This window comes from Anoplophora glabripennis, unplaced genomic scaffold (genome assembly GCF_000390285.2).
Source record: "Anoplophora glabripennis isolate ALB-LARVAE unplaced genomic scaffold, Agla_2.0 scaffold2, whole genome shotgun sequence".
NCBI lineage: Eukaryota > Metazoa > Arthropoda > Insecta > Coleoptera > Cerambycidae > Anoplophora > Anoplophora glabripennis.
This window is the reverse complement of record NW_019416325.1, coordinates 1,846,652-1,860,559: the sequence shown is the minus strand read 5'-3', so window position 1 is coordinate 1,860,559 and position 13,908 is coordinate 1,846,652. Positions and strand designations below refer to the sequence as shown.

General features: G+C 37.7%; 1 protein-coding gene across 1 annotated transcript; it reads left to right on the top strand.

Annotated features, from left to right (window-relative positions):
* Nucleotides 1-6,310: 6,310 nt before the first annotated feature.
* LOC108917027 (transcription factor Ken) lies at nucleotides 6,311-12,711 on the top strand. Its single transcript, XM_018723448.2, has 4 exons — nucleotides 6,311-6,740; nucleotides 9,382-9,723; nucleotides 9,813-10,154; nucleotides 10,210-12,711. The coding sequence occupies exons 2-4, from the start codon at nucleotides 9,412-9,414 to the stop codon at nucleotides 11,233-11,235; spliced, it is 1,680 nt and encodes a 559-aa protein (XP_018578964.1). The 5' UTR covers nucleotides 6,311-6,740; nucleotides 9,382-9,411; the 3' UTR covers nucleotides 11,236-12,711.
* The last annotated feature ends 1,197 nt before the right edge of the window (nucleotides 12,712-13,908 follow it).

Sequence of the window (13,908 nt, the reverse complement as noted above, 5' to 3'; positions counted from 1 at the left end):
TTTAATGGTTTCTAGGCTAGTTACGAGATTAACTTTTCTGGTTCTGTTCCACAAGATGGGATAATAAACTATAATTTACGCACGTTAGCTTTTTTCCATTTAGTCAAGGAATTACGGTGGTAAATAATTCACTTGGTACGTTGCAGTGAAACGGTTGCATTCTCAGTTGTATGTATTATTGTTACGCAAAGAGCACACATTATATTTAAAAAAACGTTACAAATAGCAACTAATTACTGGCCGACATTAAATTCATAATTATGTCGGCTATTCTGGGAAGGACCTTTCGAAATAATCCGACCGATTCTCATAAACAGTCGGCAGAACGTGGTTATGCTAAAATATTACTATAGAAAAACGTCACAAATACCTACTATCATTAAGCGAATTGTTACAAGTATGCACATCGTGTAAGTGATGAGACAGAGATTATTAAAAATTGAAGCATGTAGATGATATACTGAGAGCGAATACGTAATCAATTTATTTGTAATGGTTTGGCATTCCATTCAAGACTGCGCAATGCAAAATGATGTGCCGACGAGGTCGCTGTGTTGTTTATTTTTTATTTTATTTATTCGATTTATTTATTTAATACGTCACAGTGAAAATACTAGGGCTAAAACGCATATTTAGAATAAAACTAAACGTTATCTGTAGTATTTTTGCCTCCTGGCTATTACATCACAGGAATTTCCTAACCTCAAAAAAACAGGTCAAAAATAGAAAAAATTCTTGAAAAGATATCACGAATTTTCAAACAATAATAGATTCGTGCCAAATTTGGTATACGGGGGTTTTCGGGGTCGTTCAATCTTGCAAAATTTAAGATGGCGGATCCAAGATGGCCGACCAAATTTTCAAAAAATAACAGATTCGCAGCAAATTTGGTATACGGGTGTTTTCGGGGTCTCTAATTACGTATTCGAGGTCAGAATTACTAAATTCATTTTGTAATATTTTACTTTATAACCTGAGTACCCAATCATGTTTTAACTTACTTTTTTTCGGCAATATCTTATTCTTTTTTCTGTAAAAGATTTATTCACGGGTTTTCTGCCTAATTTCAGGTAATAAAGTAAGTAGGTAATTGATTAAATTTTTAAAAACGAATTTTGTAAATCTGATCTCGGATTCGTGAACAGTGACCTCGAAAACCCTCGTGTACCAAATTTGGCGCGAATGTGTTATTTTTCGAAAATTTGGTCGGTCGCCATATTGAATTTTTCAAAATTGACCTCGAATTCGTGATCAGCGACTCCGAAAACCACCTTATACCAAATTTGATGCGAGTCTTGTTAATTTTTGAAAATTTGGCCATCATGGATCCGCCACCTTGAATTTTGCAAAATTGACCTCGGATCCGTGTTCAGCGACCCCGAAGACCCCCGTATACCAAATTTGGAGCAAATCTGTTACTTTTTGAAAATTCGTGATATCTGACCTTAATTGACCCGTTTTTTTGAGGTTAGAAAAAGAACCATCAATTCTGACGCGGATTCACGTTCAGCGGGGTCTTAACCATATAAATGAACATTTGAATATAGAAAAAAAAAAGTATATTTTTCCTAGCACTTTTCCTTGAATTTTTGCTATTTTTGACCTGTTTTTTGAGGTTAGGAAATTCCTGTGATGTGATCCCGCAATTGTGACGCCGGATTGGTGATCAGGAGGCAAAAATACTACGGATAACATATGTCGCACGAAAAGTACAGACCACTTTTTTGTGTGGCTGTGTAATCATCCAAAAATTAATTCACAAGGTAATTTTTGGTACTCTTTTTCGAAAGATCGTTTAAAACTGTGTTTGGTTTTCATAGTTTTGTGTCTAAAAAGTTCCTCTCTTTCCATTACCAATTAAACAAATAAAAGCCAAATCAAAACTTTGTGAAGCTTAAAATTGTGGAAAAATTGGAGCCAATCCTTATTCTTCATTGATTTATTGACGACGATTTGTAGATCGGCCCGCCACTGTTAGAACCACAATTAGTGATTAGTACATTTTTTACCTGAGGATCAAGTAAGTGCAAAGTGATCCTGCGACGAGAGAGCGGATGTTCCAAGTTTCAAGGATGCTCTGGTCCCGTCTCGCTCTCGCTTAACTATTAACACGCATTGTTGCCGATAATCCATGCAGAGACCTATCAGCTGACTAATAAAAACTTTCCGCGTCTTAAAAAAAAAACAATAAATGCCGTTTGCCACTCCGAGACACTTACGATCGCTGTATTATTTTTGCGTGAAGACAACAAAACACTAAAAGCATAACAAAGCATTTTTCTCGTTTATAATGTTTATTTAACATTTAACAAACGCTATTTCGACTTCAGACATTAGAAATAGGGATATGCCCCGTGAATTGGCAACACTGATTACATGCGTTGCCGTATGCCGTACCACAGCAATTACTATGTGACTGTCGACCCATATCCGATTATGTAATCATCGCAGACTATCCCGAATGGCACCCACAACAGATTTGTGACCAATTTTAGAAAAATACTATGCACAGCGCACAGCTCGCGGAGGAAAGTTTAAAATCCAAGTATATCACAAAAAATTAACAAGTTGCATTCGGTTTAAGTGTAAAATATGTATCGGCTCTGCCGATTGAACTTTCTAAAAGTGCACAAAGTTCGCTGATAAAAGAGTTATGGAAGCATGATAGAAAATATTAGGTTGACTGCACTCATCTGTGCGATTATCGCTTAGATAATAGTTTCTTTAGTTGTATGTCGAGTACGTTTTTTACCGTTCCTGCGAAATTAAGTTATTAACGTCACTTTAAAATCAACTCTCCAAGGAACATGAATCATGATTTCAAAGCGGTTGGGAACAGCGACCGATATTTTGGGGCAAAATAAGAGTTTCAGTTACTAAATCGACAAACAGTTTAGCTATAAATGTTTCAGTTTAACAAATACGCCGATGATTGCTTTTTAATTGTACGCGATACGCCCTGTAGAACTATCTCAACTGAGAAGATGAACCATCCTCTAACTAACCATCAGGAATGCTTATTTTGAATTACTGAATCGGAACAAAACTTTAAATGCTACCGCAAATAAAAACGCTAAATGCAATGCAAAAAAATGCCGCTCGATACAGAGTTGTGTACCACCTCTTTAAACAGTGGTGGCTGTTGAGGGGGGCTCTGGGGCGCCGCCCCCCCCCCCCCTCCAAAAGTTAACGTAGTAAAACAATTTAATTTAAAATAAACAACAAGTTCACCTTTTTTCCCAATTCACTTTTCCCAAATCAAATTCAACCACTTGCAAATCAAATTTATCCGTTCGCTAATCAAATATAAAATTGGGGATCAATTCCCAATTTTATATTTAATGAATTAAAAAACAACACATATTAAAATTAATTTCGTATTTAAAATATCAATATTTCCAGTTTTATATTTAAAATGTACTTAGACGTTTATAGTTTTTGACATATCCCGAGTCTTGAGGCTGCCGTAATAAAAAGGAGGAAACGTCGACAAAATGTAATTAGTGCTGAAAGATGATTGATTAAACAATCTTGTGAAATATTAAACCCATCAGGGTGAATTTGATTTGCAAAAGGTTGAATTTGATTGGGAAAGGGATGAATTTTATTTGAAAATGGAGGAAGTTGATTTGTGAATGCGTGTATTTAACTCGCAAGAGATTGAATTTGATTTGGAAAAGAATGAAATTGATTTGGAAGAGTATTAAATTGATCTGCGAACAGGTGAATTTGATTTAATTTGATTTCCAAAAGGTTAAATTTGATTTGAATTAGAGTGAATTTGATTTGCAAAAAGTTGAATTTGATTTGAAAGAGTGAATTTGATTTGCAAAAAGTTGAATTTGATTTGAAAAAGGATGACGATGATTTGGAGAAGGGTGGACTTGATCAGCGAACTCTCTTTATGTCAAGTGAAATTGCAGGCTTCGGCCCTTAAAATTTTATTTTTGTGCACGTAGTTAATTTGAGCATTGGTAGATTAAAGACAAATACACAACCGAATCTGTGATTTCTATAGACGCAAATAACTTTAGCTTTAATCGACAGTTTGAGATATTTGCTTTGGCTTTTCATTGCTAGGAAATCCATTGGAGATTTACATTACGCGACTGGAAGCTACTAAAAGTTTTACACTCCAAAATCGACTTTTTGCATATCAAATTCAACCGTTAGTAAATCAATTTCGCCATTTTTCCAATCAAATTCACTTTTCCCAAATCAAATTCAACCACTTGCAAATCAAATTTGTCCGTTCGCTAATCAAGTCCACCCTTCTTCAAATCATCGGCATCCTTTTTCAAATCAAATTCAACCTTTTGCAAATCAAAGTATATAAGGCCATGTTAAATACAAAATTGGGGATCAATTCTCAATTTTATATTTAATGAATCACAACACATTAAAATTACTTTCGTATTTAAAATATCAATATTCCCAATTTTATATTTAAAATGTACTTTAGATACGTTTACAGTTTTGGACTCAATAAAACTCGACATATCCTGAGTTTTGAGGATGCCGTAATAAAAAGGCGGAAACGTCGACAAAATGTAATCGAGTTTTATTTGTTATAAAAAAATAACAATCAAAGATTTCAATAGAAAAACCCTGTCGCATCAACTGGTGAGAGATGATTGATTAAACAATCATGTTAAATATTAAACCCATTAGGATGAATTTGATTTGCAAAATGTTGAATTTGATTGAGAAAGGGGTGAATTTGATGTGAAAATGGATAAACTTGATTTGTGAATGCGTGAATTTGATTTGAAAAAGAATGAAATTGATTTGGAAGAGAGTTAAATTGATCTGCGAACAGGTGAATTTGATTTGCAAAAGGTTGAATTTGATTTGAAAAAGAGTGACTTTGATTTGCAAAAAGTTGAATTTGATTTTAAATACGCCAAAGTAAATATCTTCAATCCGCCACTGCGCAAATTTCTATTAACTACTCCATTCGACACGATAATTTTAAGTTAAATATTTTACAGGCATTTTTTTGCACAAAAGGATGATAATTAATAAAAAATGAAGTATTTTACGCGAATGGCTTCTGGAGACGGTATTCGTAAAGAACGTTAAATGGAAACCGCGGTGAATTTTTGGGAGCGAGATGAGAAGGGCCGGCCGGTCGTACGACCCGTCCTCGTGGGCCAGACGCATTATCGCCGCGGTGCTCTCCAAGGGTTACACAGGGTTAACGCGGAGGGGGTGGTTCTCCAGCCGCGGATTGGCGCGTACGGCGGGTACCTCGCATCGCACCGTGCGCCCGTTGTCTGTTGCCGTGTCAGTTGAAGCAAGACCACTTTCACTTCCCTACAAAGCAGAGACCTTGAAAGTTTCAAACAGGTAAAATCAGTCTCGAGGACAGTTGAACCAACACAGAACGATCAATTACTTAATACAAACGCTCGCTCTGCTGTGTATTACGCCATTTGTTATTTATGAGATTCACATCGGCGCATTCATATTAATTTGTTGCACCCGGTGCGGGTGAAAGAGGGCCGAAAGTTGTTAAAAATCGAGCCGGTCCCGGCCGACGGCGACGGTGATGTTTTAAATGGATTAAGTAGTGCATGTTTTGGAGGTCGAGCAGGTCTGCGGGTCCAGACAACATTACGCGATAGTGAAAGTGTTATAGTATCGGCCACTTTCCCTTGCTATAACGTAATTCTAACATAATACGGCAAGACAATGGGGTATTACAAGAGCGGTCCGTAGGGCGTTTTTGGGGTACGGTACGAGCGGCGGCAGAATGGCGAACGAGCCGTGGCAGAAATGTTAGGAATGAGTGAGCGTAGTATTACAGATTTAATTCCAGATGCATTAGATCTTTCTATTCCCAGCATAGGTCTGTTATTGCATCGGTATTATACAACAGTTCCCCCACCGGCGCGGGTATTGTGAAAGTCCGGTTGTGGCCCCAGTTCGGGCCCCGTTTACGACGAGTCTCCTTGGCTTCGCCGGTGAAAGCAAATGAAACGCTCGGAATGTTGTTCGCTGCAAGTCGCAGAGCGACGAATGCAAAATTACAGCACCAGTTCGTAGCGCGCGTACGGGAACTAAAATAGATTCTGTACTGTGGCGAAATTCCGCCACAGCCGACACTGCCAAATAGTACGCGGAGCAAAAAGTACGGAATATCGCGCAGCCGCCTGCTCCCCTGCGACCTTGAAAGTAGAGAAAGATAAGCTGCGAGTGAGCCAGCAATAGGAAAAAAACTTGTGCCGGCGGTGGGGGGAGCCGACCAAAAGAAAAGAGGGGAAAGTAAAGGGAGAAATTAAGAGTTAAGTAGTATTATGTGTGATCCCGTGAGCAGAGCTGATGTCGATAATTCACACATAATTTCAGGCTCTCGGGGGTGGCACACATCACCGTACAACGGCGCCAACTACACCCAGCGGCTAATTTTCAGGACTTCAGGAAACTTGCTTCAATACACACCGCGCGCTCCGTTGTGAAGGCTCGCATTCGTTCACTTTTACTTTCATTTGTGGCGCAATCCAGTGTTGAAAACTCGTGCCCCAAAAATATTATACACTCGACGCGAAGGCAGACCAGCGAGAAGACGCGATTCAACGCGGTGCACACTAAACGCGACGGCGACGGTGACATCGTCAGTGTGGTAGTGTGGTGGAGCTATGGCTCGGTGTCACGGTAGTGGATTCACTTCTTCTGGTGCTCGCGACCCTTTGGATAACACAGTCGCGGGTGCCCTATAGGACTAAATATTTCTCCGGGTAAGCCACCCCTCACCTGTCCGTCACACCATCGCTCGGCCGTCGCCCAACGTCACAACCCTCTCCAACCTGTTGCTTACTTACTTTTTCGCGCTCTATTACGTCAACCATTTGATTTTACTCGCGCACGGCCAAAGCGCGCCTCGTGCAATTCCTCAACTGCTTTCAATTTAAATTATGTAACGCTCATTTCTATTATTTTCATTACATCACACCACATTTACTGCCATTACTAAATTGCAGTCCTACTCTGAAAATTCTCACACTCATACCCTACAACCCGATAAACTACGTTCAAAATAATTCTGCTTTACTGCACACTAGATTATACGAGGCATATTTATACGATATTTCGCAACGATGTGTTTCTCATGTGTGACTCGCGACACAATTCATGAATACGTTTAACACAGTAAGGTGCCATTAAAACGAAAATGAAAGTGTATCCAGCGTAACTCCTTGCAAATGTGCTGCAAATTCACATGAACACCTGTACGCCGAGGCGTGCCGATTTGTACAATTAACCAAAGCTCTCGTCTGCATGTGAGAATGTTGTTTACCTTTAATGGTTGGATTTTTTCGATAACGCGAAACCGAACCGCTGACTCTCGTCTCGGACAGCGGGAGGGGAAAATGGGACAGGAATGATTTTTTTAAGCGAAATCGCATTTTTTTTTTTTCTTTTAATAATTTTGGGAGATCGCAACGCGCAGTCAGCAAACGAAATTTCACGCCACCTTTGATTCTGTCACCAAACTTCGATATTTCTTTAAGTATCAGACAGTTAATATATGTAAAAATATTACTACCCATGCTATAACCGGGTTATGTAACCAATGATTAGTATTCAAAACAAATGCAAATCTCCGATTTAATTAAAAATGATAAATTACTGAGAAAAATATAGCTGTATCAGTATTAAATACCTCATTATTTGTAATTATAGTTTTTTCGTAATTGAACTAATGTTGCATTATATTATTTTTCCGTCCAATTTCAGACAATCATGTACATTTCTTATCCTTTCGTTGGAATATAGAAATTGTCGGAATTTCAAGGACTTTTTATTAGGGACTGAAATTTTATTCCTTCGCAATTCTTTGTTATGAATTGTGCAACCGAACACTTTCGTTTAACGGAAACTACGGGTCTTAAGAAATCATTTTTAAGAAAGTTAAGACTGACAGCAAGCGGCGAATAACTCAAATTACGTTTGAAATCGTTCCTTTCCCGCTTCTCCCTAAGCAAATTCATAAAAAAATCAAAATTCGGGTTCTGACATTTCATAACTAATAAGTTAATGCCTACAAAAGTCTTGATTTTCATAAATATTTTTAGAGACAAAATACAACGCGTAAAATTTAAATTAACCGATCTTTCAATTTGAAAATTTTCCATCTAGTTTAGTTTTATAGTGACCCTATTGATTATTTTCCAATAATAAATGCATATATTCAATTCTTATAGCAGTAGACATAAAAGCGAACATTTAAAAATTATAAGAATACGGGATGTAATTTTTTACCTTACTATAAATATAACTTCGTTTTGGGGATCCCAAAACAAGCAAAGCATGTTCGGTAATACACTTTAACGAATAATTTCCCATTTTTATTTTACTCTTGGTTTTTTAATAATATTTTACTCATAATGCCCCAAAAAAGATTTGATTCAGCAAAGAATTTTTGGGTTTATACCTAACAACCTGGCAAACTCAATACGCTGATCAACTTATGCTTATCATACTAATTTTATCCTATATGTAATGTTTTATTAAATATGCCAAATTTACCAAAAACTTATCAAAACCGAAACTTACCTAAACACGTGGTGGCTGATTTTTGCATCAATGTCTGCCTGTAAATAAAAAAAACATTTAATGATACCCTTAGAAGTTAATTTGTTTGTTTTCGGTTAAACACACTGTATAAAACGTTTTGCCATGACGGCATATGAGATTTAAAGAATTTGTCATATATTGATTTTTTTTAAACAGCTGTGCCTCCTTTGCTATCAAAGGTATCATTTTTATAACGATGTAATAAAATTCTCTGTAATAAAATATATGTTTAATTAATGAAAAATACGCTTTTCCCTTAATGTTGGCCGTTATATGCAGAATATTTGCCCTGCTATATCTGTTATTACAATTTGAATGTTTGATTGTATTAATACACTGCTCCAAGAAATTGACGCGCTAAAGTAAGTTTAATAACTTTAAACTTCATATTCTGATAATTTGTAATAGTAGAATCACAAAAAAATATGTGAATATCATCCCATGTGTCACATTTAATTAAAACCAAATTTGAAACACTTAAAGTACTAAATTGTTGGTGTAAAAATAATTAACACTATAAATTAAGTTAATCAAACATTTTCACCTCTGTTTCGGATTACGTTCTCACATCGACTGTTCGAATGTCGTTTGCACTCAGTCCAATTCGATAAGGGCACAAACCGATTTGCATGATCTCTTAATTTCCAAACAAATTAATAATGGGATTCAGGTCTGGACTCGTGCTGGCCAGGCCATAGCACCAATCCTAACCCTCGCATTCCATATGCGGTGCGTCAGTTTCTTGGAGTTTTATATTAGAGAAACCGTTTCTGTCGAGACCTAACGGCCCTTTTGCTTCAGGTTGTCCTTTTCCAAATTACGAAATTCGCCATGTACTCGGAGGAACAAGATTCGCACGGCTTATTAACCTTGCATTATGGGAAACATCATGCTACCATAGTCGACGAGATCAAAACCTGCTTTGCTTCTGAGAATTACGCAGACATGACGTTCGTGTGCGATGACAAGACAACTCTAAGTGCCCACAAGTTGATAATGGCATCAGCAAGTCCTTTAGTCCGCCGCATCCTGGGTGAGAGTGCCCATGCTCACGGGCCCAGCGTAGTTCTCATTCCAGGGATCAAAAGTTGCCACCTCCGTCACCTCCTGGACTTCCTCTACAACGGACAAGCTTGTATAAAGGTATCGGTAACAATACAATTCCCCAAACCATTCCTCCGTCGCTTTGTTAAATTCGAAAGTTGGGTAAAATGAAACATTCTTTGTTACAGTCGAACGAGCTGGACAGTATCCAGGAACTTTTCGAGTTGCTTCAGATCAAGTCGGACATGTGGCAGTCTTCCAGTACGGAAGAGGCCAAAACTCAGTCCGAAGACGATCGGAGTTGGACTCCAACGGAAAATGAAAATTCGGAATCAGTGCACGTGAAAAGGGAAACAGACGACGATGAGAAAGAGGAGGGTGAAATAAAAGACGATGACGACGACGAAGACACCGTGGATAGTAACACGCAGGAACAGATCACCGTGTCACCAAATCCAGTTAACTTATCTCTCAACACTAAGAACACGGACAATGACGATAAGGATAACGATTACGAGAGCAATTCTGAGGTAAGTTTGCTTTTGCACAGTTTAACTCGTTTTAATGAGGTTTTGTCTTAAATAGAAAACAGAACAAAAAAATCCCGACATGTTAAAAATCGGCCAATCGACGGTGAAAATTGCTCCGAAGGTGCACGAGCTGTCGCAGTACCACCATCACAGAATGAAACGTAAAAGTATTTACACGGAACCTATAGACTTGAAACACCAAGAGGAACTGGCGCAGCTGAAGCCGCCCATAGCAGATCAGAAACTGATATCGCTCGTACAGAGCCCCGACAATTACGTAGTGACACCGCACAGGAAAAGAAGACCGGGCTTCCATAATTCCCCAGCCCAAAATCCACCATTTGTGCCGTTCTCCCCGTCGTACATAGACGACGCGAGTCACCATCAACACCACAGATACAAGACGCTCCCTCCATTGTTGGCAGCGCACCATCCCTTGTCGTTATCGGCCCCACCGTTTTTGGTGGACAGGACCCACACCCCGACCCCAGGACAGCACCCGGACACTTCCGGTGCACCGGATAACGTCGTGGTGAAGTACAGACCGCCCAGTGCTGACCAAGGGCTAACCTCGGATACTTATCAAACTTTCGAGCACACCTGGGGAGCATGGTCGTTGTGTCAAACCCAAGTAAACGCCCCGACGAGCAACGAGGAAACCAGAGACCCTCCGGCATCGTTTTCGGCAAGCGGCAACGATGACACAGCCGAAAGTTCATCCCACGCCACCGGGACTAGTAAACAATCCTTACCCGCAGTTCAAGTTCGAGAGTATCGTTGTGAATATTGCGGCAAACAATTCGGTATGTCGTGGAATCTGAAGACCCACTTGCGAGTACATACAGGTGAAAAACCATTCGCGTGTAGATTGTGTGTGGCGATGTTCAAGCAGAAGGCACACTTGCTGAAACATTTGTGTTCTGTGCACAGGAACGTTATATCGTCGAACGACGGGAACTCGGGCAGGTTCAACTGCTGCTTCTGCCCGCTGTCGTTCGAATCGCTCCCCGAGCTGATCAGACATTTGTCGGGGCCCCACAACAATTTATTGTTAAGTAAAAACATGCACGAGCTCAAGTAGCTCCATTCACATTCCATTGCCCACGATGAGGTCGTATAGAATATTGAGAACGACCACATCTCGGATCTTGTGATATGCTGAACCTATCAGTGCCTTTCATGTATCTCGCGTGGACGTAGGTGTAGTCGGTTACCCTCAGGGATATAGTAAGTAGTTTTTTGTCCCAGGGTCAGGCACCAAACTACGGGACCAATTCGTGCCTTCCACTATAATCGACGCCCTCCTTTGTAATTGTGTTATAGTTGTATTGCCTAGACATAATCTCAACCGATGTTGTGTTCAGTTTGACTTTACGTACCTAACTACGCGTGGTGTGTATGACAAGTGATTTTTATGTAATTTTTTTCGGCTAGCCCGATGCTAATTGCAAACACTGTTTATATAAATTATTAAAGGTCAAAACGAATCCACTGTTATATACATCACAAGTGGATTGATATTTATACATTAACCAAAAATGCTGGAACATTTTAACCAACTTTTAACTCGCACGATCTCACTATGGTTACGACTAATGGGTGCCCAAAATTTCTCCTTCTCGCGAATTCGACCAACACTGACATTTGACAGGAAAACACAAATCTGATATTTATTATACCACTTTAAACACCAAAACAAATTCAAATACTCCAGCGTTTTGACAATTCCGAATCACTGTCAAATTTCATTGCGAATTTCTGTATTATTTTTTTAGACCTAGCACAGAACAAAATTATACAGACAAACTTTTTATTTTTCCTTTTGCGAAAGCTAGACGCGCACTATCCACATAAAAAAATATTTCCAAACTGGAGAGTAAACGCCATATCTTAATTCATCACTTTATATATTTATAATTTTTTTTTTTTTTTCATTTTTCAGACGACAATCCTTTTAGTTTACTGCAAAGCTTAACACAAATTATTTGTAATAAAACAGTGGCATTTATGATCCCTTTTGGAAATATTTTGTGTTTTTTTACAAATTGTACACTATTATTTCCTTCCTTATTATTTGTGCAAAGCATTTTTCGTTTTTGTATGCAACACTTGTATATTACTTGCTTATGAAGTTTTTACTATAAAACTGGAAGATACGACGTATATTTTTTTAATATACACACCAAAGAAGTAAAAATTAGGTTGATTTGCAATCCTTGTAAACTAATCATCTCTCTTATAATTTGCTCTCATCTTTTTTTTTTCTATAGATCTTATTCCCCTAAGGGAAGTTCGAAGGCCATGCTCTAGCTAGTTTTCTTTTTTTTTTTTGTATAATTTGAATGCTACTTTAATTTATACCTTGGCCGCTACTTCGCACGTCTTTTTTTAAATTCTTTTAGAACAAACCTTTTTTTTAATAAATAAAATTACTTAATTACGTGAACAAATTTTGTCGGCACGATTGTTTTTCGAAACGTGGTACAAATGTGGTAATTTAGTATTTTTTTTTGTTAGATTTGTAAAATGTAAATAAAATAGTTTTGTAAATAATGTAAGTAAGGAAATAAAATATTTTCTCTTGTACCGTACCTTTACTTCACAGCACAGGTTAAAACCAGTTGTATATTTTCCATATACGGGGTGTTCTTGTCAAAACATAATAGATCATGTATAAAATAATCACATATTCCAAAAAACTTCGGTAAGCGATTAAGGAACACCCTGAGTATTTATAAAATCCTCTAAGACTGAACTAGTTTTAAGTGTAAACTAATATTTGGTTCATTGAAATACCAAGTAATATGTGTTTGAACGAAATGTCCAGATAATTATAGTACATGCAATGAATTTCATTTAAATATCATATTTCCAAAACACATTAACGTTTTTCGAAAAAAGATGCCATAGAATAACGAAAACAAAATCTATGTTTATCCTTCAACAAGACCATTCTGTATACATTTTCACATGCACAGATAAGTAGTAAACATGAATTCGACAAAGTTATTTCTGATTGGCTTGGTTTACTAATTTGAATACTAAATAATTTAATGATAAGACTTGCCCAATTCAATGTATACATTTGAAAAGTGAGATATAACAGAACCTCAGTTCTAAACATTAACTATAGTTCATTTATTATGCACAAGAAAGACGAAAACCCCATTAAAAGGTCGCTTTTTAGTAAAAGAAGCACAGGACTTGTACCATTTTTTAAAAACATCGGTAAAAAAACTACCAAATTGTCGTTTTTAACTATAAACAGTATAATTACATTTGAGAAACAATTTTTTACAATTTAACATTTTCATCAGGTTAAGGATTGTCCATAACGATAAAAACAATAAATTCCAAATATACGGCATTTTCTGCCACCAGCAAAATGGGGAACAAGTGCCGTTCACTTAACTTAATATTGCGCTATTATGCGCGAAGTAGTGTTGGTAGTTCATTATTTTTTTCCTAAATGGCTACGCCTCTGTTCGAAGTATCTACATCTGGTGTCGCAATTCGCCTACTGCATCGACTATGCCATTATAAATTGTTACTAATTCTCACACAGCTCTTGTACTACATGAAGCCATAGCGCCCATTAAATAAGCGATAACTGTGACGATTCTAATTTGCCACTTAAAAACTGAACGTGAGAAGGGTCAGTGAGTAATGTGGACGTCACATAAACAGACAAATTAAGGTCAGCAGAAAAACAAATGGACGCCCATGTCGGAAACTAGGCCTATTCGAATTCGAG